Below are 26,396 nucleotides of genomic sequence, written 5' to 3' on the forward strand. Positions count from 1 at the left end.
GTTCTGATATCCACAAGTCCTCCCTCATAGATCTGGCTTGGCATTTCATCTTTATTTATTTAGAACTTGGAGATTTCTGACTTACCAATTTAATATTAAAAATTGTTTTGTGATTTTTAGCCAACATTTCAGTGTCTGAACAGAAGAGAGTACTTTGCATATCATATTAGTCCATACTGATAATGAGTCAGAATGAAATCTGTAAAAATGTTAGAGTTAGCTAGCTCCTATCAATACTTTCCCCTTCATCTAAGTAAAAAAAAAAACAAAAAACCCAGTCTTAGCCTGGGCCCAGCTATGCAGAATGAAACTAAAATGCCTCCTAGAGCCCAGAAAATCTCCTTCTGTAGATGATGATAATGGGGGAGGAGAAACCTGTTCACAACTGGGGGAAAAAAAGAAAGAATTTGTTAGAGTACACAGTGAAGGACCCACAGGGACAAGGACACAATAGTACCTGGGCTGTACCATCATAGGAAGCAGATACCAGCCTTCCATCATGATGTGGGCTCCACGCCACACTGGTAATCTTGGCCGTATGCCCTGAGAGGGTCCGGTAGGGCTCTGTAATGGTCACTGGAGACTCAGGGCTACTCTCTAAAAGGCAAGGGAAAGACATCACTGCTGCTACTAGTAATAACAAAAAACAAAACAAAGTACATCCAGGAAGGCATTCACATGACAAGAATCAAGATTTTGCCATATACTTTCTAGGTAATTTTTTTTTTTTTTTTGAGATGGAGTTTTGCTCTTGTTGCTCAGGCTGGAGTGCAATGGCGCAATCTTGGCTCACTGCAACCTCCGCCTCCCGGGTTCAAGCGATTCTCCTGCCTCGGCCTCCCGAGTCTAGGTGATTTTTAGCAGGCAACATTGTTAGTTATTAAGAGTGTGGACACATCCACAGTGCTTAGCATATAGATTACCACAAGAAGTGTCAGGTCTCATTATCGCTTATAGGATATTCTAGCTAAAATGCATAATTTGAATACAGTCATGAGAAAATACCAGACAAATGCAAAATGAGAAAGCATCTACAAAACGAGTGCCCTATATTCCTCAAAAATGTCACATAAGATTTTAAAAAGTCTGGCTTGGCCAGGCGTGTCGGCTCACGCCTATAATCCCAGCACTTTGGGAGGCCAAGGTGGGCAAATTGCTCGAGTCTAGGAGTTCAAGACCAGCCTGTTGAAACCCTGACTCTACAAAAAAATACAAAAATTAACTGGGTGTGTTGGTGCACACCTATAGTCCCAGCTACATAGGAGGCTGAGATGGGTGGACTGCTTGAGCCTGGGAGGCAGAGGTTGTAGTGAGCTGAGATTGTGCCACTGTACTTTAGCCTGGGTGACAGAGTGAGACCCTGTCTCAAAAAAAAAAAAAAAAAAAAAAGGAAAACACAAAAAACAAAAACCAACCTAGCTGGGCATGGTGGTATGCGCCTGTAGTCCCAACTACTCAGGAGGCTGAGGTGGGAGGATGGCTTGAGCCCAGGAATTGGAGACTGTCGTGAGCTATAACTGCACCACTACACTCCACCCTGAACAATACAGTGAGACCCAGTTTCTAAAAAATAAATAAATACACACATAATTTTTTTTTTTGAAATGGAGTTTCACTTGTCTCCCAGGCTGGAGTGCAATGGCACGATCTCGGCTCAATGCAACCTCCGCCTCCCAGGTTCAAACCATTCTCCTGCCTCAGCCTCCTGAGTAGCTGGGATTATAGGCATGTGCCACCATGCCCAGCTAATTTTTGTATTTTTAGTAGAGACAGGGTTTCACCATGTTGGCCAGGCTGGTTCGAACTCTGAACCAGGGCGGGCTGGTTTCGATCCGCCCACCTCAGCCTCCCAAAGTGCTGGGATTATAGGCATGAGCCACCATGTCTGGCCTAAATAAATAATTTTTAAACGACTGAGAAATTATTATAGATGAAAGGAGACTAAAGAGACATGACAACAAAATGCAAATAGGTGATCCTGCGTTGGAATCTGCGCTGGAGAAAAAAAAAAATCACTATTAAGGACATTATTGGATCAACTGACACAACTAGAATATGGGTGGCCGATTACATTATTTTACTTTTTTCTTTTTTTTTTTTTTTAAAGAGACTAGGTCTTATCCTGTGACCAAGGGTGGAGTACAGTGACATAGTCATATAGCTAATCACAGCCTCCAACTCCTGGGCTCAAGGGATGCTCCCACCTCAGCCTGTGAGTAACTGGGCCTATAGGTACCCATCATGTCCGGCTGATCAAGTGATCTTCCTGCCATGGTCTCCTCAAGTGTTAGGATTATAGGCATGAGCCACCACACTTAGCCTAAACTATTTGTTTAAATTGACAAATAATAGTTGTGTATATTTTAAGGGAAAGATTAAACTATTATATATTAAGTTAAACTAACAAACTGATAATTGGTAGGAAAAACTACATACATACACGCACACAGAATAAAGCCAATATGACAACACATTAAAAATTGTTGAATCTATTAATAGGAAAATGTATATGCGATTTCTTTGTACAATTCTTATAACTTTCCTCTATGTCTCAAATATTTCAAAATAAGAAGGTAAAAATTAAAATGGATTCTGGCAGTTTTCTTCCTTTCTCTATTATTTAGTAGATATGATATAAAGTGGATGATTAATTTAGAATCCCAATAATAATCATAAGGACAAGAATCAGCTTTCTAACTTATGTTCATTAGTTATACACTGTCTACTATTTATTACTAGGAAAATACATCTACATTTTAATACTTTTTCCATATTGTTTTTAACTCAGGAGTCACTACTAGAACCAAAAATATTTTTTCTTGTTACACATAGGATTCTTAGAAAACTACTGAAGTAAATTCTAGAGAAATGAAAAATGTAACTATTTTCACTATGGCTGAGAGCACATGTTTTATAGCACTCTGAAAACAGTTTAGTGTCAGATTATGATTTCTTCATATTAGGAAAAAAAGTAATCCCACTTCATTCATATTTAAAAATGGATCTTCTGACCACCTACTATGGTTTTCCAGGTGCCGAAGGGGCCTCAATGAAACTTAAGATTCCTTATGGAATAAATCATACCCATATGAAAGTTAACTCATTAAGCATGGAATAGTACTTGCTAGAACACATACAGACACTGCAATTAGACACTCTAAGGTTGAATCTAGGCCCTATCATGTATTAGCGATGCTACTTGCTCGAATAAGTTAGCTACCTTTCTGGGCCTCAGTTTAATCATTGGGAAAATGAGGATAATGTTACCTATCACCCTCACAGGACTGTGAGAATCAGATGCAATCAAACACGGGAATGAGGTATGTGTCCTCTGTGTGTGTAACACTCAAAAACGGCTGGCTGAAGTATTAAATGGCATGTTTTTGGAGAGCCGCTTAGTAATAAGTATAAAAAACTACATCTTTTTACCTAGCAATTCCACTTCTAGAATTTTCTGTACAAAAATTATTCATTCATGTTCATGAAGACCTATGTATAAGGCAGTTTACTGTAATAATACTTAAATTGTAAAAAAAATAATTTGAATGTCATTTAATTGTGGAATGGATACATTATGGTAAGCCCATATAATGGAATGAACAGATAACTGTTTTTTTTTTAATTTTTATTTTTTGTATAGGTGGGGTCTCCCTACATTGCCCAGGCTGATTTCAAACTCCTGGTCTCAAGCTATCCTTCCACTATGGCCTCCCAAAGTGCTAGGATAGCAGGCATGAGCCACTGTGCCTGGCTGACAGATATTTGTTAATAACGGCAAGATAGATCCTTATCTACTGACATAAAAAGATGTCCATGATAAATATTGTAAATTTAGAGAAAAAATCTGCAAGCAGTATATATTATATATAGCAATTTATTTTTAGCTAGGAACAGATTATTCTTTCACACAAGTACACAGAAGTGCAAACCTATTAATATATACTAACATATATACATATGTAGGCTATGACTTCATAAAATCTACAGAAAATATACAGCAAACTAATAACACTGGTTATTGAATGACGAAATTTTAGGGGAAAACTCCATTTTTTTTTCTTTCTTTTTTGAGATAGGGTGTGCTCTGTAACCCAGGCTAGGGTGCAGTGGTGCAAATATAGCTCACTGCAGCCTCAAACTCCTAGAATCAGATGATCCTCCCAGCTCAGCCTCCCAAGTAGCTGGGACTACAGGTGTGCACCTCTAACCTGGCAAATTTGTTTTTTATTTTCAATTTTTTGTAGAGACAGAGCCTCACTGTTTAACAGGCTGGTCTCAAAATCCTGGCCACAAGTAATCTTCTCATTGTGGCCTCCTAAAGTGCCAGGATTACAGGTGTGAGCAACTGTGCCTGGCCAACTTCATTTTCTGTTACCATTTTTGTCATGTTTGAAAGAATTTTAAAATAAGATGAATCTATTACTTTTGAAACAGAAAAAGTAGTAAGAATAATACTTATTTTATTATAATGTCAAAAACAAAGTAAAAAGTAACATAATTAGAATGGAAAGTAGCTGAACAAACGATATCATCCCCAGTATGAAAGAAACCAAAGTTACCTATGACAGTCTTCAGGTTGTGTACGTAAATTACTGCATTGTTGGAGCCAGAGGCCAACAGATAGCTCAGTTCTGGCTGGCTGCCATGCTCATGATGCCAGCTAATGGTATTCACAAGCTTGTGATGCTGTTGGATAGTACAGATCAGTTTCAGGTTGGGAATCTGAAATATTTCTATTGATCTGGAATAAGAAACACATCAAAACAAGAAAGATAGATGATCAAATTACAAGTTACAACGCAAATAGTAGCTCCCTCATTCCATCAGTCAAGGAAAGATGAGGTGGAAAAGGATAACCCTTTCTAACACTGCAAAGGTCATTCTCTCATAAAAAATCAAGTATAAAAAGTTATTCCAAAAAGTATATTTAGCTTTTAAAAATTCTAGCAATATCCTAACAATTCTTTTCTTAAAAAAATTAATTTTTAAAAATTTTAACTTTCCACACTACCTCAGTGTAACAATCTCCTAGCATTCTAACAATGCTTGATAAAATTGTGTTCATCAGGCAGTAATGACAAATGATGATAGGGAGAAGCTAAAATAATTAACAGATCAATGGCTGAATTAGGACTGTGTTACTATGATTAACACTGGTCAGGACATAGACCTAAAAAGCATTTCTGACTAGGCTTACTTTAAAAAAATGGAGATTTAGGCAGTTCAACATAGGAGGTGACCATTTTGTGAGGCACAAGACAGCCAAAATACAGTGTAGCCAAATACTCTCAATGGGCTGAAAATATCTAAATAATTCTGTAGCTCTCAAAGACACAAGGCACTCCTGGATCAGTGGAGGATATCAAGAATAAATCAAAATACCAAATACAACTGGGCCTCCCCAGCTAACATTACAGATGGCATTAGTCAGCTTGTGAATCAAATATATGTGCAATTGCAAATTTTTTATCCTAAAGAAGCAAATACATACCCATCTTCATTGCCAAGAGCCATGATTTTGCCATCTGCTTTCCAACTTATCTCTGTGTGTACAGGCAATTTGTACTAGAAAGCAAAACAAACCAATCTTGACTATATACATATCTCACAAATCAGCAATGACAGCATGAGAAAAAAAAAATCGCTAGAGTTTAAAAACGGTTTAACTATACAACAGCTATTCTTGTAAATAATCTACATAATTAGTCAAAGGATTACTAAGAACACGCATTCTAATTCTCATTTCCTAACTGGGCCAAAAAAACAAAACAAAAAAACCTCCAAGGCCAATAAGTACTAAATGTTTACAATGCTTAACCTTGTGAATTATATACTTAATTAAACTGATCTGTGCCCATCAGCTTGGACAACGTGGGGACCATGGGTCCTTAAAGAAAGCTATATACACTCTCCTTGTTTTCTATCCCTTCAAAGCTTCTTTCCCTGAATCATTTCCCTCCCATATCTATATGCTGGTATTCCCCAAGGCTGCCTGGGCCGTCTTCTCTTGTTAATTGTCTCTTTAGCCCACCTCATACATGCCCACAGCTTCTTCATCTATCATTATTGTGAAGGGATTCAAAATTTCTATTTCCAGCTTAGACTCCTAGTATGAACCTCTGATCCATACATTCAAGTGCCAATAAATTAAAAGAGTCTTAGGAACAGGAATTTTGTCTCTTTTATTCATTGCTGAATGGTAATGTTTAGATAAAATTAAAGACAATGAGGGAATATAATCAACAACAGAATCCAATTTATAACTAAATGTTACTTTTATACTAGACATAAAAGTAATGAGCAATAATATAAAAATGCTCATATGGGCTGGGCATGGTGGCTCATGCCTATAATCAGTACTTTGGGAGGCCAAGCTGGGTGGATCACTTGAGGCCAGGAGTCCGAGACCACAGCCTGGCCAACATGGTGAAACCCTGTCTCTACTAAAGACACAAAAATTAGCCAGTCTTGGCACGTGCCTGTAATCCCAGCTACTCAGGTGGCTGAGACATGAGAATCACTTGAATCCGGGAGGAGGAGGCTGCAGTGAGCTGAGATCGCACCACCGCACTCCAGCCTGGGCGACAGAACAAGGCTCTGTCTCAAAAAATAAATAAGTAAATAAATAAAAATACTTATTTGAAAGGGTAAGGAGGCCAAGGCAGGTGGATCACTTGAGCTCAGAAGTTCAAAACTAGCCTGGCCAACATGGTGAAACCCCATCTGTACTTAAAAAATACAAAAATTAGCTGGGCATGGTGGCCCATGCCTGCAGTCCCAGATACTTGGGAGGCTGAGGCAGGAGAATCTCATGAACCTAGGAGGCCGGAGGTTGCAGTGAGCCGAGATCACGCCACTGCACTCCAGCCTGAGCGACAGGGTAAGACTCTGTCACAAAAACAAAAAAAACAAAAAAAACAAAAAAAAAACAAAGGGTAAGGAAATAAGGAAATCTCAACATTTAAGGTATGACTTTAAAAAGACAGTTCTGGCACATATTGATAGAATGATAACACAAATGTAATTAAATGTGGGAATCTGGGTAAAGGATATAAGCAAATTATGTGTATTATTTTTGTAGCTATGTGTAAATCTAGAATCATTTTACTAGAAAATTAAAAACAAAATGACAATTTTGTCTTGAGTAAAACACCATGCAGTTGCATTTGGACACTATATTATTGTTATTTTTACCACAGCATCACTTTGGTGAAAGTGGTTGGCCTGAAAAGGATGCTTTATACATATCACTTGAAAGTTTATAATAAATTGTTGTTGCAATTGAGACAAACCTTTTTTTTTCAGCAGTTCTTTTTTGGCTTTTTTGCCTCATACTCACTGTCTGAGAGGTACCTCTTTGTTTTATTCAAGGATAAAGACTCCTAAGACATGTTATAACTCACAAATTCATGCACAGCCTTATAAGAACATTTAAGAAATATGACTTAGTATGATGATGGTAATCTCCAATAACAGCATTTATTTTGCAAGATGGGAAACACAGAGGGATCTGTGATGTAAAAAGAAAAGACTTTAGGACCACAAGAACTCACTTTGATTGAATTGGTGTCCCTGATGAGTTTGTTGATGTCAAAGGCTTCTCCACTAAGCTTCCAGGGGTCATGCTGTAAGACAATCCCTTCTCCTCCACAGCTGTATAAAGCAAGGGAAGGTCTGTCTCCTTCTCCTCCTGTATGAAATAAGAAAAGAAACTTATCAGTTTTGTACTTCACCAGCTTAACTATTTGTTGCTATAGTATGACCATATCATACTACATAGTTGTCTTAAAAGAACTATATATTTGAAACATTCTAATACATTGGAATAAAATCACTGTTCTTTCCATCTGAACACAGTTGTTGGGAGCAGAAGTAAAAAAACTGTACTACTGTAATTCTAGATTAATTTATGTGATGCAACGTATTTGCTTTAAACATTCTTCTGGTATTCATAATAATAGGGGTCCAAAAGCTGGGATTAGAAAACAAACATATATGTTCTCAAAGGCTTCTGAGAATTTGCTTTTTCTTCCAGAAATGAGTATTCTTTGGGAATTACATAGCACAGTAGGACCTTCTATGTCTTATAACAAAGAGATGTCGTAAAAGCAGTGATTTCCTTAGTATTACAGCAATCTTCTTGTTAATATTTAAGAAGCAAACAGTAATTCTGGTGGGTTTCTATAAGAGCAAGTTTTACTTTTACCACTGGTAGATCACAAATCAAATACCCAGTAAACATTTGTTGAATAAATGAACTACAAATTCCAATGCTACTTGAGTTCTGATAAATCTACTTATCCTATGTAATGCAATTCCTATAGAAATTTACAGATGTTTCATCATAGATGGTTAAGAAAAGTTTATCAGAGACTTTTGATGAATACACTCATTTAAAAAGCTAATAGAAAAGACTCATTACTTTAGTAATAAGAAAAAGAAAGACAAGGCTGAGGGGCTAGAAGAGGGAAAGGAGCAGAATGCTGAATCAAAGGCAAAAGATCATTTCAGAAACTCTAAGTTTGCTTTTCCTGTGGGTGAAAACAGATATTATTCCATTAATATACCGAAGTATCATTCTAATTCTGATAAAATTAAAGAGACAGCAAGTTTTAGTGAAGAATATTAGACTGGGTATCAGAACCCAGCATGATAACTATACATACAATGAAAAATTTCAGATCAAATAGAAGAAACAATGCTTTAGTGAGTTTGGGGAAGCTTATTATGGGTAAATGGTTTCTCCCAGGAATTATGATTTATCATCTGCCACCACTGTCTTCATGAACCCCTGGGGACATAAGTAGCCCACATAAGCAGTCAGTGCACTAGACCATTTATGACTCTTTCCATCTTTAATATTTTAGGATTAAACTGAAGGAAGAATACTCTCATATTTGTTACGGAATTGTTCAGATACTTACCAAGTGACATGGGGGGTACTGGTGGCCCCCAGGCTAAAGTATATACAGTCTTCTTATGATATGTGCTAGAAATCTGTGGAGGCCTTTAGAAGAGCGGGGAGACAGAACAAACGGAGATTTAAACAAAAAGGCATAGTGAAAAACAGACCATCTTTTTCTAAAAGGTCCCCATTATAAACATAACTACTAATAATTGGAGAAAAATAATTCAACAATATCTTGCTCCAAATAGTTGATTGTAAAGCAGTTAATTATCATATAATATTTACATTTAAATTATATTTAAATACCAAATAATGACATTTACTACCAAAACGTTAAGTCCCAAACATATTTTACCACCCAAAAAATGCTACTCTTACCCATCTAGTCAGAACATATATTATCACCACCCAAATGTATTCACTTTACAGTCATGTAAAAGATGAGAAGTCATTTTAGACTTACTCTGTGCCATTAACATCACATTTCCTAAACTGAGACAAGATTTCAGGGTAGAGAGATTTTCAGTTTGTGATTGTCTTTTAAAGAAGGCGTACTCCTAAGAGTATTTTTGAAGGTTGTTATGGTAATGATATGTGATGTGTCAGTAAAGAATGCTTAACTTTGTAGGAAAAAACCAGGCAGCATTCTTATCTTTTACCATAAATTATCATACATTCTTTGTATGATTTTAGAATTCCAGAGCCTATGAATAATTAGCAGCTGACTTACTTCTATTTATCTGACAAATTTATAGTGATCAGTCTAGAGAATAAATCAAAATTTCTAAAAGAAATTTATATTTTATAAACAGGCTAATTTATACTTTAGCCTATGTATTTTCTTTTTTTCATTTTTAGAGACGGAGTCTTGCTCTGTCACCCAGGCTGGAGTGCAGTGGCGCGATCTCTGCTCACTGCAAGCTCCGCCTCCTGGGTTCATGTCATTCTCCTGCCTCAGCCTCTGGAGTAGCTGGGACTACAGGCACCTGCCACCAAGCCCGGCTAATTTTTTGTACTTTTAGTAGAAATGGGGTTTCACAGTGTTAGCCAGGATGGTCTTGATCTCCTGACCTCGTGATCCGCCCGCGTCGGCCTCCCAAAGTGCTGGGAGCCACTGTGCCTGGCCTACTTTAGACTATATCTAAAAGAAATAGAATAAGCAGTTCTGGCAAAATGCCTAACAATAGCTCTGGGGCAATACCCACTACTCCCTGGCTATTACATGGCTTTTGTACTGTTAGTCTGAATATTCAGCTTATAATAACCAGGATATAATAATTTAATAGAATTAGCAATTTCATGATGATATAGAACTATTTAAGTTGTATTTGATTAAAAACAGTGTACTTTAAATAAATCCTTAAAATAGTTTTTTTTTTTTTTTTTTTTTTTTGAGATGGAGTCTTGCTCTGTCGCCCAGGCTGGAGCACAGTGGCACGATCTCGGCTCATCGCAACCTCTGCCTCCTGGGTTCAAACAATTCTCCTACCTCAGCCTCCCGAGTAGCTGAGAATACAGACACCCACTACCACGTCCAGCTAATTTTTTGTATTTTTAGCAGAGACGGGCTTTCACCGTGTTAGCCAGGATGGTCTCAATCTCCTGACCTCAGGATCCACCCGCCTCAGCCTCCCAAAGTGCTAGGATTACAGGCGTGAGCCACCGTGCCAGGCCTTTAAATAGTGTTTTTTTTTTTTTGAGAGTTAAAAAAGGAGAATAGTCAACTGCATGTAGGTTCTACATGAGTACTTCAAGAACTGCATATAAAAAGGACAGCTCTGGCCAGGCATGGTGGCTCACATCTGTAATCCCAGCACTTTGGGAGGTGAGGAGGGTGGATCACCTGAGGTTGGGAGTTCAAGACCAGCCTGACCAATACGGAGAAACCCTGTCTGTCTCTACTAAAGATACAAAATTAGCCAGGTGTGGTGGCACATGCCTGTAATCCCAGCTACTCAGGAGGCTGAGGCAGGAGAATCACTTGAACCCAGAAGGTGAAGGTTTTGGTGAGCTGAGATCACACCACTGCACTCCAGCCTGGGCAACAAGAGCGAAACTCTGTCTCAAAAAAAAAAAAAAAGAAAAGAAAAAAAAAAAAAAAGCACAGCTCTGCAGTATCATAAATGATTTTCACTCAGAAATGAATGATCTAAGACAGAGGCCGGCCAACCTTTTCTGTAAATATTTCAGGCTTTGTGAGCCATGTGGTCCCTGCCACAACTACTCCACACTGCTGTGGTAGTATGAAAGCAGCCAGACAGAATGTAAACAAAGGAGTGTAGCCATGTCCCAATAAAATTTTGCTTACAGACACTGAAATCTGAATTTTATTTAGTCTTCATATGTCATAAAACATTCTTTTGATTTTTCTCCAGCCACTTAAAAAGGTAAAACCATTCTTAATTCACAGACCATGGTTCACCAACACCTGGTCTAGAACAGTGTTGTCCAATAAGGTAGCCATTAGTCACGGATGCCTCTTGTGCATTTAAAATGGGGCTAGTGTGACTGAGGAACTGAATTTCTATTTCATTTTAATTACTTTTAAGTATAAATAGCCACATGTGGCTACCAAACTGAACAACACAGGTCTGGATTCTAATCAAGCGTCTAGAGCAGCAGTGTACAAAAATAAACAATGTAAGCCACAAAGATGAACTGTATATGTAACCTAAAGTTTTCTAGTAGCCATATTTAAAAAAAGCAAAAGAAAAAAGTGAAATTTTAATAATGTATTTTATTTAACTCAGCACACTGAAAGTATTATTTAAAATGTAATCAAAATAAAATAATTATTGAGATTTTTAATTTTCTTTAAATATTAAGACTCGGAACTCTGGTGTGTATTTTACACTTACAGCACATCTCAGTTTGGACTTGGCACCTTTCAAGTGCTCAGTAATCACCTGTGGTTAATGACTACTGTAGTGGAGAATGTAGTTCTAGACATAACTTCTAGTTCATACGAAACATAGGGAACAGGGAAATGAGTTATAAGGTACCACAAGGAGGTAACTGACAAGTCCAAAATGTGGAAGGGTCTACCAAACAACTGATTTGTAGTCTTCAAATTGAAAAGGCAACGTTATGAAAAGGAAAGTGAGGGATTATTCTAGAGCAGGGGTGTCCAATCTTTTGGCTCCCCTGGGCCACAATGGAAGAAGAATCACCCATTTCTTACTTGTTGGAGTAGGTGTCATACAATCCCACTTTTCCATCATCAGTTCCAAAAGCTAAGCAACCTTCCTTGATTGGGTGCCAGCACAGCTACAAAAAAAGAGTCCCCAAGTGAGAATATAAGAAGTGGGGCATATAGTTAAAGGAATCCTTACATTACCCTTTAAGCATCCAAAGGGAAACTTTCTTGCTCTGATTTCTTCATTATTTAAAGGAGAAAAAGGGTATTAAAAACAAAGTCAATGTCATCTGTAATCTTTCATTCAAAAAACCGACTGCAGATGTTGTATCTCTCTTTCCAGACATTTTTGTGAATAAACTTATACACAATTGAAAAAACCAAATGAGTTCAAATACGTAAATGATGTGCATTATACACTGTCGAGTCGGAATAAGAGATTCTGGAAGAATTTAGAAAATACAGTTCTATTAATATTAAATAGTTTACAAAATTTGAAAAGACAGATCATAAACTGTCCACAGTGGTTCTCTGGATTATTCAAGTGGGGGACTGGAGTGGAGGGTAGGGTAGGAAAAAAATGTTTCCTTTCACTATTTTTGTGTTGTTTGATTTTCTTTTTAAACCAGAAAAATTTATTACCTTTAGATTCAATAGCCAAAAGAAAGGTATCATTTTAGAGAAAACCAAAAAAATTACACATACTGTTTTGTAACCTGCTTTCCATGTTTTATAATTGACATTTTTCATAAATCATTTATATACCTTTCCACATCAAGGAAGAAAGAATCTACATTATCGTTTTCAATAATTTGATGCCATTCCAACATGTGGTTATCTTATAACTTAATGCATTTTCTATGAATATACAGTCAGGCTATTTCTAACTTCTTACTATTAGAAAAAATGCTGAGATGAACAGAGCGTTAATAAATTTAAACTCTGGAGGATAATGGGTTTGGTTACAGGATCCTTCTGCTTTCCTAGTTTTAAACTTAATTGAAAATACTTTAAAACTTTTGATTCTCAACAGAGCTCATTTAAATGAACAGGCATAAAAGAGAATTATTTGGGAAAAAAAAAAAGTTCAAAACAAGCTCAAAAAAAGAATCCTTACCGCTGTAACCTTGGACTTGACACCTTGCCAAAAATTTTTCACATCATAGTTGTTCTTTATAGAGAGTGTATTCCATACACGGATCATGCCATCCCCAACACCTATGGCCAAAGAGCCTATGTCCACAGAAGAGAAAGCCAGGCTGTATGCAAACCCACCAAGGGAAGGCAGGGTCCAGCAGCACTCCAGGGTGGCTATGTCCCAACATTTTACCTGCAAAGATTAATGGTAAGAGCCTAAACATAAAAAAGAACAGAGAAATAGGGAAAAAAAACCCTGATATGTCAAATGGGATAGGCTCAAAGACTGAGTAAGGATAATGTATGTCTTCCAGTAGGAATTGCAGAAAGCACTGCTAAGGAAAAAAAAAAAAAGTAATAAATTATGTTGCTTAAAGGGATCTTAAAATATATTTATTCCCAAAGATGTCAAGTGAATTCAGGGTTACACAATTAATAAACCAGAACCCATGCCTCCTGTCTCCAAGTTCGGTGGTCTTTCTGTCCTATTATAGCACCGGTAACCCCCTCATTTGGCAAACTCTAAGGAAGAAGATGGCCTCAGCACAGTGGAAAAATCGAAGAACTGCTCTCTCAAAAGGCAAAACACCTTATCATACCCAGGGAAGGAGGAGTGGTAAGTGTTTAATCATCACTTGTTTAAGAGACAGGCTTGGGAGAAAATGAAGTCTACCAAATAAGCCTAGCTTAACTGCAAAACAGTAAGGTAACAGGCTTTCAAATAAAGTCAATTCTCTCTGAAAGATTTCTATTCTGCTACATAAACTACAAACCAGGATAAACCATAACATGAGGACCTAATACAGGGGTGTCCAATCTTTTGGCTTTCTGGGGCCACATTGGAAGCAGAATTGTCTTGGGTCACACAAAAAATACACTAACACTAGGTCAAGCGCCGTGGCTCACGCCTGTAATCCCAGCACTTTGGGAGGCTGAGGCGGGCGGATCACGAGGTCAGGAGATCAAGGCCATCCTGGCCAACACAGTGAAACTCCTTCTCTACTAAAAATACAAAAAAAAAAAAATTAGCTGGGCGTAGGTGGTACATGCCTATAGTCCTAGCTACTCAGGAGGCTGAGGCAGGAGAATGGCGTAAAACCGGGGAGGTGGAGCTTGCAGTGAGCCGAGATCATGCCACTGCATTCCAGCCTGGGAGACAGAGCAAGACTCTGTCTCAGAAAAAAAAAAACCACGAACACTAACAACAGCTGATGAGCTTAAAACCATCCTGAGCCGTGGGTTGGATAAGCTTGACCTAATACATCCTTCCCTGGGCAAAACTACCCTTCTTTATTATGTCTGCTTTAACAAAAAACTATTTTGGTGGGTCTTCACATTCTCCTTACATGTGAGCTACTGATATATTCAGTGCTGATCTGTAGCAGTAACTCTAAAATTGGAGTCAGGGGTGGAGTATTATAACTTGACAGGTGCTTTGAAAAAGCCCTCTCATCCCACCCAAGTTGTAAACTGCTGCTTTACAATGCTGAGTGAAAATAAGCATTCTTACATCTCTATCCATTGATGTAGAAAGTAACAGCTGTTTGTCATCCTCTGTTTGTAAAGGACATAAATTAAACACAATTCTTGAATGATTTTGCCCTTCTGATGAGGCACTGAAGAGGGTGTATTTCCGTCTCCAAGATTGAGTGAGATCCCATTGCAACAGTTCACCTCTGTGAAGGAAAAACATAAGCATTAGTTCTTTTACAAACAATCTGAAAACAAGTGACTGTTGAGACAGAGTCTGGGCTCATAGCTGCAAAATGATTTGTTGTTTTTTAAGGAGAGAAAAATTGCATATTCTGAAAATATGCACAAAATATCTCTGGGAAGGCTGGGTGCAGTAGTTCACATCTGTAATCTCAGCACTCTAGGAGGCCAAGGCAGGAGGATCGCTTGAAGCCCAGATCTCAAGACCAGCCTGGGCAACAAAGTGAGACCATCTCTACAAACAATTAAAAAATTAGCTGGGCATGGTGGTGCACACCTATGGTCCCAGTTACTTGGGAGGCTGAGGTGGGAGAATTGCTTGAGCCCAGGAGGTTGAGGCTGCAGTGAGCTGTGTTTGCACCACTACACTCCAGCCTGGGTGACAGAGCAAGACCCTGTTTCAAAAAAAAAAAAAAAAAAAAAAAATTTAATCACAGAAAGGGGAACCAAGTAGCTAGGGAAGACAGAAGGACAGTTTATTATATACTTTCATTCTTCTTGAACCATGTGAGTGTATTGGACTACCCTTTAAACAGATTTATCTCCAGCCACTAGAAGTAGGTAGTCAATGAACTTTGTTTACTGAATGGGCATAGCCATTCAACCTAAGAGAAAATATTATAACCATCTCCCCTTTCTACACTTGAAGTGACTGAAGCTCAGAAAAGTAAACGGTCTTGCTCATGAATACAAGGCAGTAAGTGACAAAGTGATTCTGAAATTTAGTTCTGACTTCAGAGTCCATATTCCTAACTGCCGGACTATACTTATGTGATCTTTTTACAGCTCTGTTAGTAGACAGCACAGGCATTATTCTCACAATTTTTCCATTTCAAATGGCCCATCATAATACAAGCCTTGGCCATTACTTTCTCCATCCTAGGAGGACCTGAGGCCAAATAGAAAAACAAAATATATCTGAGAAAGCATGACCAAAAAAGACTTACCCAAAACAGCTAGATACCAGCTGTGTTGGCTGATTGCTGGGCCAATGGAGGGTCAACCAAAGGCGCTCTTTAACAGTTGGGTCTATACCCCCTCCTCTTCTCTTCAGAAAGGGCAATTTCAAAATCATCACCCCTGCAGATTAAAAAGAAGGCCAATGGGCACTCAAGACAGTGAAACTACATGCATGAAGTCGCCGGCGGTTCATAATACAGTCTGTGCTGTAAAACCTTGTTAGTTTGGTTACTTAGAATTCAGATCTCATTTTCCAATGGTTACAATTTTAACCATTATTATGGTTATAATTTTAATCACTATAAATAGTGGTTAATACTAGTCTAGCTACATTTAGGTCAAACAAGCTTCCATAGGCTATCTTGACAACCTCAATGTATTAAGAGTATGTTTTTTTTTGGCCGGGCGCGGTGGCTCATGCCTGTAATCCCAGCACTTAGGGAGGCCAAGGCGGGCAGATCATGAGGTCAGGAGATCGAGACCATCCTGGCTAACACGGTGAAACCCTGTCTCTAATAAAAATACAAAAAAATTAGCCAGGTGTGGTGACGGGCACCTGTAGTCCCAGCTACTCGGGAGGCTGAGGCAGGAGAATGGCATGAACCCGGGAGGTGGAGCTTGCAGTGAGCTGAGATTGTGCCACTGCACTCCAGCCTAGGCGACAGAGCGAGACTTCGCCTCAAAAGAAAAAGAGTATTTTTTTGGTCTGGGAAAATGAGTTCCCAAGTAAAACTGAGAACCCAGCTAGTAACACAACTGAGTTGTGTGCCCAAAAGTATTGTGGTGACATAACTCCAAAGTGAAAAGGACAGAGGTTGGGATTACTATTTCTAGTCGGCAAGAAATCCAACAAAGAAAAATTTGGCAGTCAACATGCTGTGGCTGAGGAGTACCTCCACCCGACACGCTTCTAATCACCGTTTTTTAAGCTGTATTGTGCATCAGAACCACAGGTGGAACTTTAAAAAATACATATACCAGGGCCTAACTCCTAGAGATTCTGACTCAGTAGATCTGAGGTGGGGTACAAGAACCTACATTTTTCCAAAGACTCTCCAGCTGATTCTGCTGCACAACCCCAATTGAAGGCCATTTTACCAGACACCTCTAAGTCTAGAGGTTACCCTCCTGGAGGGATCCTCAGCCTTATGTTCCCACTTGGAGTTTTAGCTGCAGTATGCCCAATAGCAGCCTGTAAACCTTAAAAAAGTTCTGTCTTCCCAAATTATACTATTAGTTACCTACCACTGATGAAGCCTGGACGACATTCCAAGTGCTGTGCTACTTGCTTTACATGCAATTGGGCAAATATGATAAAACTATCACGGTTTCAAATAAAGTAGAAAGTACATCCTTGCTCATAGCATATTATTTAGAATAGTAAAACATGGAAGCAACCCAAATGTCCATCAGTGTGTGAGATATGAGTTCTAAATTTCTCTTCAAAGAATCAATATGTCAGTATGTTCAATTATTTGCCTTCTGTTTTTAAACTGAACTTCCTCGTAAAAGCAACCTTTTTCGATTACCTGCTCCATCCTGACTCATTCCGATTACCTGCTCCACCCTGACTCACTCTGATTTCCTGCTCTGCCATAACCATTTTTCCTGCCATAACCATTTTTTCCCGTCAAACCACTTACCCCGGCACTCGCTTTAAATTGGCCAATCAGAATTAGTTTAGCCTGTGCGGTCTAACCCTAGCTGATAGGGGAACGACACAGCAGCAGCAGCCACATGCATCAGGGATAAGAACCCCTCCCCTCCCTTGTCCAAGTGTGCGCTCACCACTGCTCCATCTGTAAGGGCGCACCCTTCTATAGAAGTACATTGCCTTGCTGAGAATTAAAAAGAAAGTTTTATATTTGAGCGCTATTTCTTTTGCAGCACTGAAATTTTATTTATAACAAGTGGATGAGTGGGTAAGTAAAATGTGGGACATACATACAATGGAATATTATTCCGCCTTAGAAAGGAAGTATATGCTGACATACGGTACCAACATCAATGAACTTCGGGGATATATGCTAAGTCAAATAAGCCAGTCACAAAAAGACATATCATATGCATAATTTCACTCAAAGGAAATACTCAGTGTAGTCAAAATCGTAGAGCAGAAAGCAGAATGATGGTTGCCAGGGCCTGGGGGAGGGGGGAATGGAGAGTAGAATTCTGGAGACGGGTGGCTGTGACAGTTGCACAACTTTAGAGTGTACTTCATACCACTTAAATGTACACTTAAAAGTGATAAAGATGGCAAATGTTATATTTTCCACCACAGCTTAAAAAACTGCGAAAAAAAATAAAATGAAGAAAGAAGCCTGCTAGAAAGAGAAAAGCAAGATTTTTACTATAAAGGTTATATTCTATGATATACTGTAAATATTCATTATGCCTACAGTTTCTCTTAATTTTTAAACTTAAAGATAAAAGTTCTGTTCAAAGAGACATTTGGGAAAGCTAAATGATTGAGGGGCTCTATAATTTGGATAAAATGAGCTTTTACACATAATTCCACGCTAGGTGTATGTAATTTATTCCGCATTTGTGCATTAAAAGCTCTAACTCTTAAGATCTTTTCCATTCTCCTGGCTTAGGCCATATCACGTTCTAATATTCCTGTTTTTATTACAAATATTCTTTCTGCTCTCCATGCCAAACAGTGACCCTTCTATAAAGCAAGAGATCCTTGTCTTCTCCTGGAATGCATGGGAAATACTAATCTCTAAGACCAGATGTTGAGAGAATAGAGAGTTCTAGCCCAGGCTCAAATGAGGAAGCAGAATTCTAGACCAAAAAGTGAAGAACTGCTCTCAGATAGATGACACACCCTCAGGGCAATAAGACAGAACAAAAAACCCTCTACTTCCACCAGATCAACATAGGTTACATCACAAAAGAAAGATCAATCTTACCTCGGCCTCTAGAACAGCTCCAGATTCGAATGGTTTGATCTTTGCTTCCAGTGGCTAAGTAGCAGCCTTTTGTTACTGGAGCTTGTGCTACAGCATTCCCGTTGGTAATTTCAGCTTCTTCTATGAGATAGGTGGTAATTTTGTTTTTAATTTGCATTAAACACGCACTAATATAAAAAAATTAGTTTGCAAGCATTTCCAAAACTTAGCTATCTCTTTCATAGGTCTGAACTATAAAATTTGAAGTTTTAGGTATAATTAAAATAATATAATTCAGCCTGGCGCAGTGGCTCACACCTGTAATCCCAGCACTTTGGGAGGCTGAGGCAGGTGGATCACCTGAGGTCGGGAGTTCAAGACCAGCCTGACCAACATGGAGAAACCTGTCTCTACTAAAAATACAAAATTAGCTGGGCGTGGTGGCACGTGCCTGTAATCCCAGCTACTTGGGAGGCTGAGGCAGGAGAATCGCTTGAACCCGGGAGGAGGAGGTTGCGGTAAGCCGAGATCGCGCTCCAGCCTAGGCAACAAAAGCAAAACTCCGTCTCCAAAAATAAATAATAAATAAAAAATGATATAATTGTACCCACTCTGTTCTTCAGGTCTCAAGAGTACTTAACTTTCCCTTAAACCATCTCTACCTGAAGTTTCCTCTTGGTTTATAGATAAACAATCTTCACCAGGCAGGGGACACCAGGCTATGGAGTGGATTTCATCATCATGGCCTCGAAGCCTATGAATAACTTCTCCTTTCTTACTGATGTCAATTATCACCACTATGCCATCCTTGTAGCTAAAAAAACAAGAGTTAGAAATATTACTAAAAAAATGAAGACAGAACAGAGCCTCTAGTAAACACTTTGGCTTAGAGTTACCATTGGTGCATTCCTTAAAGTTAGGTGCATTTGGGGTGGTGGAGGAAGGAAGAGGACAAAAAATAATTTTGTTTTTTCCTTTTTTTAAAGTGCTCACCTTATGCCTCCCGGTTTTGTTAAAACCCTTCTCTCTATGATCAAACTCTTGGCACTAGGTAATACTATGTATGTTGCCTGGTACAAAACTCACAGTGGACCATGATTTTGTTCTAAGGGAACTTTCACAGTTTTTGCAAGGGTCCAGCAACTCTTCTTCTTTTTTCCCTCTCTGTTGCCCAGGCTGGAGTGCAGTGGCACAATTACCACTTACTGCAGCCTTGACTTCCCAGGCTCAAGCAATCCTCCCACCTCAACCTCCCAGAGTAGCTGGGACTAAAGGTACGTGCCATGCCCAGCGAATTTTTGTATTTTTTTGTAGAGATGAGGTTTCACCATGTTGCTCATGGCTGGTCTCGAACTCCTGGGCTCAAGCAATCTACCTGCGTTGGCCTCCCAAAGTGATGGGATTATAGGCATGAGCCACCACACCCGGCCAACTCTTCTAATTAGAGATAATTTCGTCCTAGTGCACTGGAAAATAATCTCTTTTTTATAAGTGATACTACTTTTTAAACTGTGAACTTAACAAAAGTTGCACAATTCTACACTCTAGACCTGCATATTCCAAGGCTGTAATTTTATGAATTCAAAAGAAACTGAGAAATTCTAATAGCTTTTTAAAAATGAATTACTTCAGATACATAAAAAAAGTAATCCACCACCCTGCCTAAGAAAAATAATTACCAATAGAGCTGAAGTCCTCCGTACATTCCACCTCAATCAAACCTCTCTCCTTGCCAGATCTCTTCTCCTTTTCTTCCTTTATCCAGAGGTCAAACTCTATTTGTGAATTGTGTCATATCATTCCTAGCCTTTCTTTGTATATATTCCTAAATAAGATATAGATTTTGCATATTTTAAAACTGCACATAAATGCTATCATCTATTTTCCTGCAGCTTGTTTTTTTCACTCATTCTGTTTGTAATTCATCCATGTTGATACACGTAACTCTAGTTCCCAGCCAGTCATTACACTATTGTATTAGTACTGCACTGTGTGAATATATCAAAGTTTATTCATTTTCCTTTTGAAGGACTTCCATTTTTTACAACAAAAAAATGCTACTAATGTTCATGTACACATCTAAGACAATTTCAGGTTTGATGCCTAGTAATGGAACTGCCAGGATGTTAAGATATACGCATCTTTATTAGAAAGTACAAAAACTGCATTCTACAAAGTGGCTGTACCTATTCACACTTCCTACACATTACAGCATTCGACAGGGAAGAACACCAGCACAGCTTTATTTGTTTATTTTTTTTTTAAAAGAAACACTAGAGTATGTCAACCTTTGAAGACCCGGACTTTGAAAACTGCCAAGTTATGCAACCTAATCGCCAACAGATCAAGCTATTTAGAAATCTGAATCAAGCTTTCTGGGAATACTATTCTGAAGATCCTCCCCTGACCCCTGCCTACCACCTTTCTGTTCATCCTCTCTATCAACCCTACTACAACACTGCTCCCACTTCAAGAGACTGCCGATCCAGTTCCCTTCCATTTTCACTATCACTCACCCACACCTGTCTTTCCATACTTCCCCCCACCCAATGCAGCACAGATTTCATGATCCATCACTATCATTGACTTTCTTTTTTTGAGATAGAGTCTCGCTCTGTCGCTCAGGCTGGAGTGCAGTGGTGCAATCTCGTCTCACCACAACTTCCACTGCCCAGGTTCAAGTGATTCTCCTGCTTCACCCTCCTGAGTAGCTGGGATTACAGGTGTGCGCCACCATGTCTGGCTAATTTTTGTTTGTTTGTTTGTTTTTTTGAGGAAGAGTTTCGCTCTTGTTGCCCAGGCTGGGGTGCAATGGCTCAATCCTGGCTCACCACAACCTCCGCCTCCCGGGTTCAAGTGATTCTCCTGCCTCAGCCTCCCTAGTAGCTGGGATTACAGGTGTGCGCCACCATGTCTGGCTAATTTTTGTTTGTTTGTTTGTTTTTTTGAGGAAGAGTTTCGCTCTTGTTGCCCAGGCTGGGGTGCAATGGCTCAATCCTGGCTCACCACAACCTCCGCCTCCCGGGTTCAAGTGATTCTCCTGCCTCAGCCTCCCTAGTAGCTGGGATTACAGGCACGCGCCACCATGCCTGGCTAATTTTGTATTTTTAATAGAGACGGGGTTTCTCCATGTTGGTCAGGCTGGTCCCGAACTCCCGACCACAGGTGATTTGCCCACCTTGGCCTCCCAAAGTGCTAGGATTACAGGCATGCACCACTGCGCCAGGCCTAATTTTTTATTTTTAGTAGAGATGGGGCTTCACCATGTTGGCTGGGCTGGTCTTGAACTCCTGACCTCAGGTGATCCACCCGCTTCGGCCTCCCAAAGTTCTGGGATTACAGGTGTGAGCCACTGCGCTCAGCCTTATCATCAACTTTTAAAAATACCCGTACGCCCCCTGTCTCCTTCTCCCTCAAGAGTACTTACTCCACAAAGCCCCAAACCTGGTTGAATCCAATCATCTCCTTTTTCAAACAGTTTGGGTTTACTTTAAATTTATGGCCACGATTCTTTGTTTGCCACTCAACAGTGAACACTGGGCCTATAATTTTCCTTAGTACATTCATTTACCTATTCTCTTTGACCATTTTCATACCTTCTTCGCATATCTAGTTTCAACCCCATGATGAACTTGACTCTACCCCTCTGACTTATGCCTCACTGAGAAAATCAGAAATCCCAGAATGGAACACCTTTTTCTTCCAAACACATCTACAAATCTATCTGCACCTATTTCTATATTCCCAGCTGTTCTTTCTTCTTGTCATCTGAATCCAACCCCCTCTTGACTTTTCAGCAATACCCCTGCATTTATCACAGTTTACTCCTGCAACAAGCTCTTCCTCTTTTCAAGCCTTACTTTCATCAGCATAAAAACAGCTCCCTGGTATTTTCCATTTAATACTCCCTTGACCCCATCTATCCCCTCTGGCTTCATGTCTATGCACATTTTTACAACAAACTTTGTGAAAGAGTTGTTGTCTCTTTGTATATCTCTACTGCCTTAGCCCCCAGTCTTTCAAATCCACTCCAATCAGAATTTCTCCTTCAACATTCTAGGGAAATTGCTTAAGTCTTCAAATTAGAGAAAATAGACATCTTTCAGCGAGAAGTACATGAAATGGTGAAGGAAAGGGGGATGTATATTCAGGTAGCTCATGTGAAACAAACTTGGTGATCTACAAGGAAACAGATCCCAATGCCGTATCCTTTCCCAATCTAAAGGGAGCGCTCAGAACCAGAGAGAACCAGCAAAGTCATCTGACACCTGGGAGTTCATGTTATATCAACGGGCAGTAGAGAAAGCGAAAAAGGTGAAAGAGGACATTTCCTACATGTAAAGGTTGACTGGAGGAGTTAGATCCGAAGAACGAAGAAAGTACAGTACCATGGAAACCAAGGAAACAAAAACGGAGTGGCGGAGACAGTAAGGACCTGGAGGAATAAATGATGCCAAGGGCTCAGGGGGAGTGGTTAACATCTGTAGGTGGTTTCCTTTGAGGAATAAAAGGACAGAAGAAGGTAAAGAAAATGCAAAACACGATCATAAACAAAAGTCATCAATACAGATGGTACAGTACTTACCCAATGGCTACTAAATCTTCATGATGAGGTGAACAAGTAAGACAGAAAATTGTCCTGGGTTCTATAAACAGGTGCTGGCTGTCGTTTCTGTTAAACCAGTAACAGAAAACCACTCCTTTTTCATCCCCAGATACTATTAAGTCCTTTACTCGAGGAGACCAATGTAATGTTGATATTGTATGCTTTAAAACAAAACAAAAATTTGTTATTGTCAATGCTGAAAGTTCTACTTAATTTTTAACTTGTATCACAAACCAGCATAATGCTACATATATACATTAAAAGTAATTAATATGGCCGGGCGCGGTGGCTCACGCCTGTAATCCCAGCACTCTGGGAGGCCAAGGCGGGTGGATCACCAGGTCAGGAGATGGAGACCATCCTGGTTAACACGGTGAAACCCCATCTCTACTAAAAACATAAAAAAATTAGCCGGGCGTGGTGGCGGGCTCCTGTAGTCCCAGCTACTCAGGAGGCTGAGGCAGGAGAATGGCGTCAACCCAGGAGGCGGAGCTTGCAGTAAGCCGAGATCGCGCCATTGCACTCCAGCCTGGGCGACAGAGCCAGACTCCGTCTCAAAAAAAAAAAAAGAAAAAAAAAAGTAATTAATACTTATTAATAGTACTTGTATAGCAACACGATATTAACAAAATGGTGGGAAGATTTAGACTATTGGGGATCAAATAATCATTAAAAATTTTTTAAATACCTTAATGCAAAGTTCTTATTAAGCAAGTCTTTTCCTTTGTTCTCTCAAAAGGCAGGTACATCAAGTAACTATCTAGCTTAGAAATGAGTTTCATTCACTGATTTACAGTCTGTATCAGGAGTCCATTTGTATCAATAACCACAGGGTAATTGTTTTAGACCTTGTGGGCCATACCATGCCTGTTGCAACTACTCAACTCTTGTAGCATGAAAGCAGTCATAGACAATACTTAAATGAATTAGTGTGGTTGTATTCAAATAAAACCTATTTGCAAAAATAGGCACAGAGCAGTTTGCCAACCTCTGGTTCGTATGTATCTCCTTTCAAAAAAAGTTGAGACATCTTACAATATAGTTTCTTATCTAATTAATGAACACAATTACAAGTTACTTTGCACAGATGAGCTAGCAAAACTAGCTTGCAACAGAAGAACCCTCAGCACAGATAGATAAAAACGGTTTGAGAAGCCAGTAAGCCATGGTACCTGATGGAGTGCATGTTCTGTCACAACTGTTTTTGTCTCTACATCCCATATTTTCACAGTCCCATCGTCGGAGCTGGTGGCACAGAGGTTGTACTGACCAGGGTGATGAGAAAATGTGAAGCCAGAGACCCTTTCGGTGTGTCCCACCAACTCTCCTATGACTTTAAGCAAAACCAGACGCTAGGTTAATCGAAGTGCTATCCAAGGTTCCTGGCAGAATCATACTGTTGTTGGATGATAAGTGAGCAGATGCTTTGGAGTTACTTAACCCATGGTATAACTGAAACACAGACGGACTTACAATCAGAATTCCCAAGTGCTGATATTGGCTGTGCCACGTGACTTTGAACAAGTCTCTGAGCCTCAGCTTCTCAACTGTGAAATGAATGTTGATATACCTTGCTCTGCTTAGTTCACAGACTGGAAAGCAGCTCAAATAATGTGAAAGTGACTCTTATTTAGATGTGGCCAGAATAAATTACCTGGCATGTCATATCCTAAGGCACAATCAAAGCCTAGTTTGGAGCCTGAAAGCATCTGGTTCAACCCACTCATCTTAGAGTAAGGAATGCCACACGTTGCAGGATCTTGCTTAGGGCCTGCAGCTGTAGTCAGCCCCCAACCCCAGGAAGGCTCCCGGGGGGCTGGCGCACACCGGGCTGGGCGGGGGAGCCATATAAATGGCCGGGACTGTACAGGGCTAACTTTTCAGTAAGCAAGCGGCCCCACGTGGAAGCTCCAGGAGGCGGGACCGCTCGGCCACAGCATGGTGTAGCTCATTGCGAGACCAGAAGCAACTCAGCTTAGTGACTGTGGGCTTGCCTCTCCTCCCAGCCTGGGCCTCAGTTTCCCTAGCTGTAGAAAACGGGGTGGAGACGTCCACCAGGCGCCCCTGGGGAGCGTAGAAAGAGCAGTAAGTCTCGGGCCCAAGGGTGGTGAGTTACCTCGAAACGGGGGTGTCCCTGGACTCTCGCCTGCGCCGGGGCCCACGCGGACAAGGAAGACAGAGGTCCGCGCGGCGAAGCCAAAGAGGCCCCCGGGCACGGCATCGCTGCAGCGGGCGCAGTACCAGTTGGGGGAGGGCGGCAGCGTCCGCGGCTCCTGCCCCATAACTACAAGCCGTCAGAGCCAAGAGAAGCTGCCACAGCCGACCGCTGGTAACCTCATGCCTTAGTTAGGGAGCAGGGCGGGGTGAACTCCGAGTCCCGCCTTCTCGGGCAGTCTCTACGGTGCGCGTCGAGGCCCAGCCAGCACCGCGCGTTCCGTTCCCGCTGCCGCCGGGCTGGGAAGGGCGGGACCGCGCGTGCTGCGGGCGCCCTCAGTACCTAGCCCGCGGGAGGAGGTCCGCCCCAGCCCTGGCTAGGGTCTGGTGCTGCCTGAGCACAGCCCGGAGGTTAAGCATTCTCACTTCCCACAGAAAGGCACAAAATGAGAGGATTAGACTAGTGGGACCACCGCCCCACCCTACCAGTTTATTCTTTGGACCTGTTCAACCACTATCTCGTCCAACGTTTTTTGAACGCTATGTGCCAGGGCACTTTGCTAGTTGTGGAGGTGTTTTAAAGATATGCACAAGAGGCCGGGTGCGGTAGCTCATGCCTGTAATCCCAGCACTTTGGGAGGCCGAGGCAGGAGGATCATGAGGTCAGGAGTTAAAGACCGGCCTGGTCAACATAGTGAAACCTCGTCTCTACTAAAAATACAAAAATAAAATAAAATAAAATAAAATAATAAAATAAGCCGGGTGTGGTGGCAGGCGCCTGTAATCCCAGCTGCTCGGAAGGCTGAGGCAGGAGAATCGCTTGAACCCGGGAGGCGGAAGTTGCTGTGAGCGGAGATCGCGCCACTGCACTCCAGCCTGGCGACAGAG

The 26,396-nt window shown here is 40.4% G+C and overlaps 1 protein-coding gene across 2 annotated transcripts in view; it reads right to left on the minus strand.

The window, feature by feature from the left end:
* The window catches only part of GEMIN5 (gem nuclear organelle associated protein 5), a 49,418-nt gene extending 23,657 nt beyond the window's left edge, over positions 1 to 25,761 (minus strand). The window contains exons 1-14 of one of the 2 annotated variants that reach the window (XM_002816110.5): positions 25,471 to 25,761; positions 24,527 to 24,687; positions 23,334 to 23,515; positions 19,411 to 19,562; positions 18,770 to 18,889; positions 15,842 to 15,974; positions 14,692 to 14,857; positions 13,162 to 13,374; positions 12,090 to 12,175; positions 8,925 to 9,007; positions 7,554 to 7,690; positions 5,492 to 5,565; positions 4,560 to 4,741; positions 458 to 597 (exon numbers count right to left, since the gene is read on the minus strand). In XM_002816110.5, the coding sequence (XP_002816156.2) occupies positions 458 to 597; positions 4,560 to 4,741; positions 5,492 to 5,565; positions 7,554 to 7,690; positions 8,925 to 9,007; positions 12,090 to 12,175; positions 13,162 to 13,374; positions 14,692 to 14,857; positions 15,842 to 15,974; positions 18,770 to 18,889; positions 19,411 to 19,562; positions 23,334 to 23,515; positions 24,527 to 24,687; positions 25,471 to 25,636 (1,995 nt within the window). In that variant the 5' untranslated portion in view covers positions 25,637 to 25,761. The remainder of the gene's footprint in view (positions 1 to 457; positions 598 to 4,559; positions 4,742 to 5,491; positions 5,566 to 7,553; positions 7,691 to 8,924; positions 9,008 to 12,089; positions 12,176 to 13,161; positions 13,375 to 14,691; positions 14,858 to 15,841; positions 15,975 to 18,769; positions 18,890 to 19,410; positions 19,563 to 23,333; positions 23,516 to 24,526; positions 24,688 to 25,470) is intronic. The other variant, XM_009241222.4, reaches the window with a different exon arrangement.
* Positions 25,762 to 26,396: the final 635 nt, after the last annotated feature.

Source organism: Pongo abelii, chromosome 4, assembly GCF_028885655.2.
Source record: "Pongo abelii isolate AG06213 chromosome 4, NHGRI_mPonAbe1-v2.0_pri, whole genome shotgun sequence".
Taxonomy (NCBI): Eukaryota; Metazoa; Chordata; class Mammalia; order Primates; family Hominidae; genus Pongo; species Pongo abelii.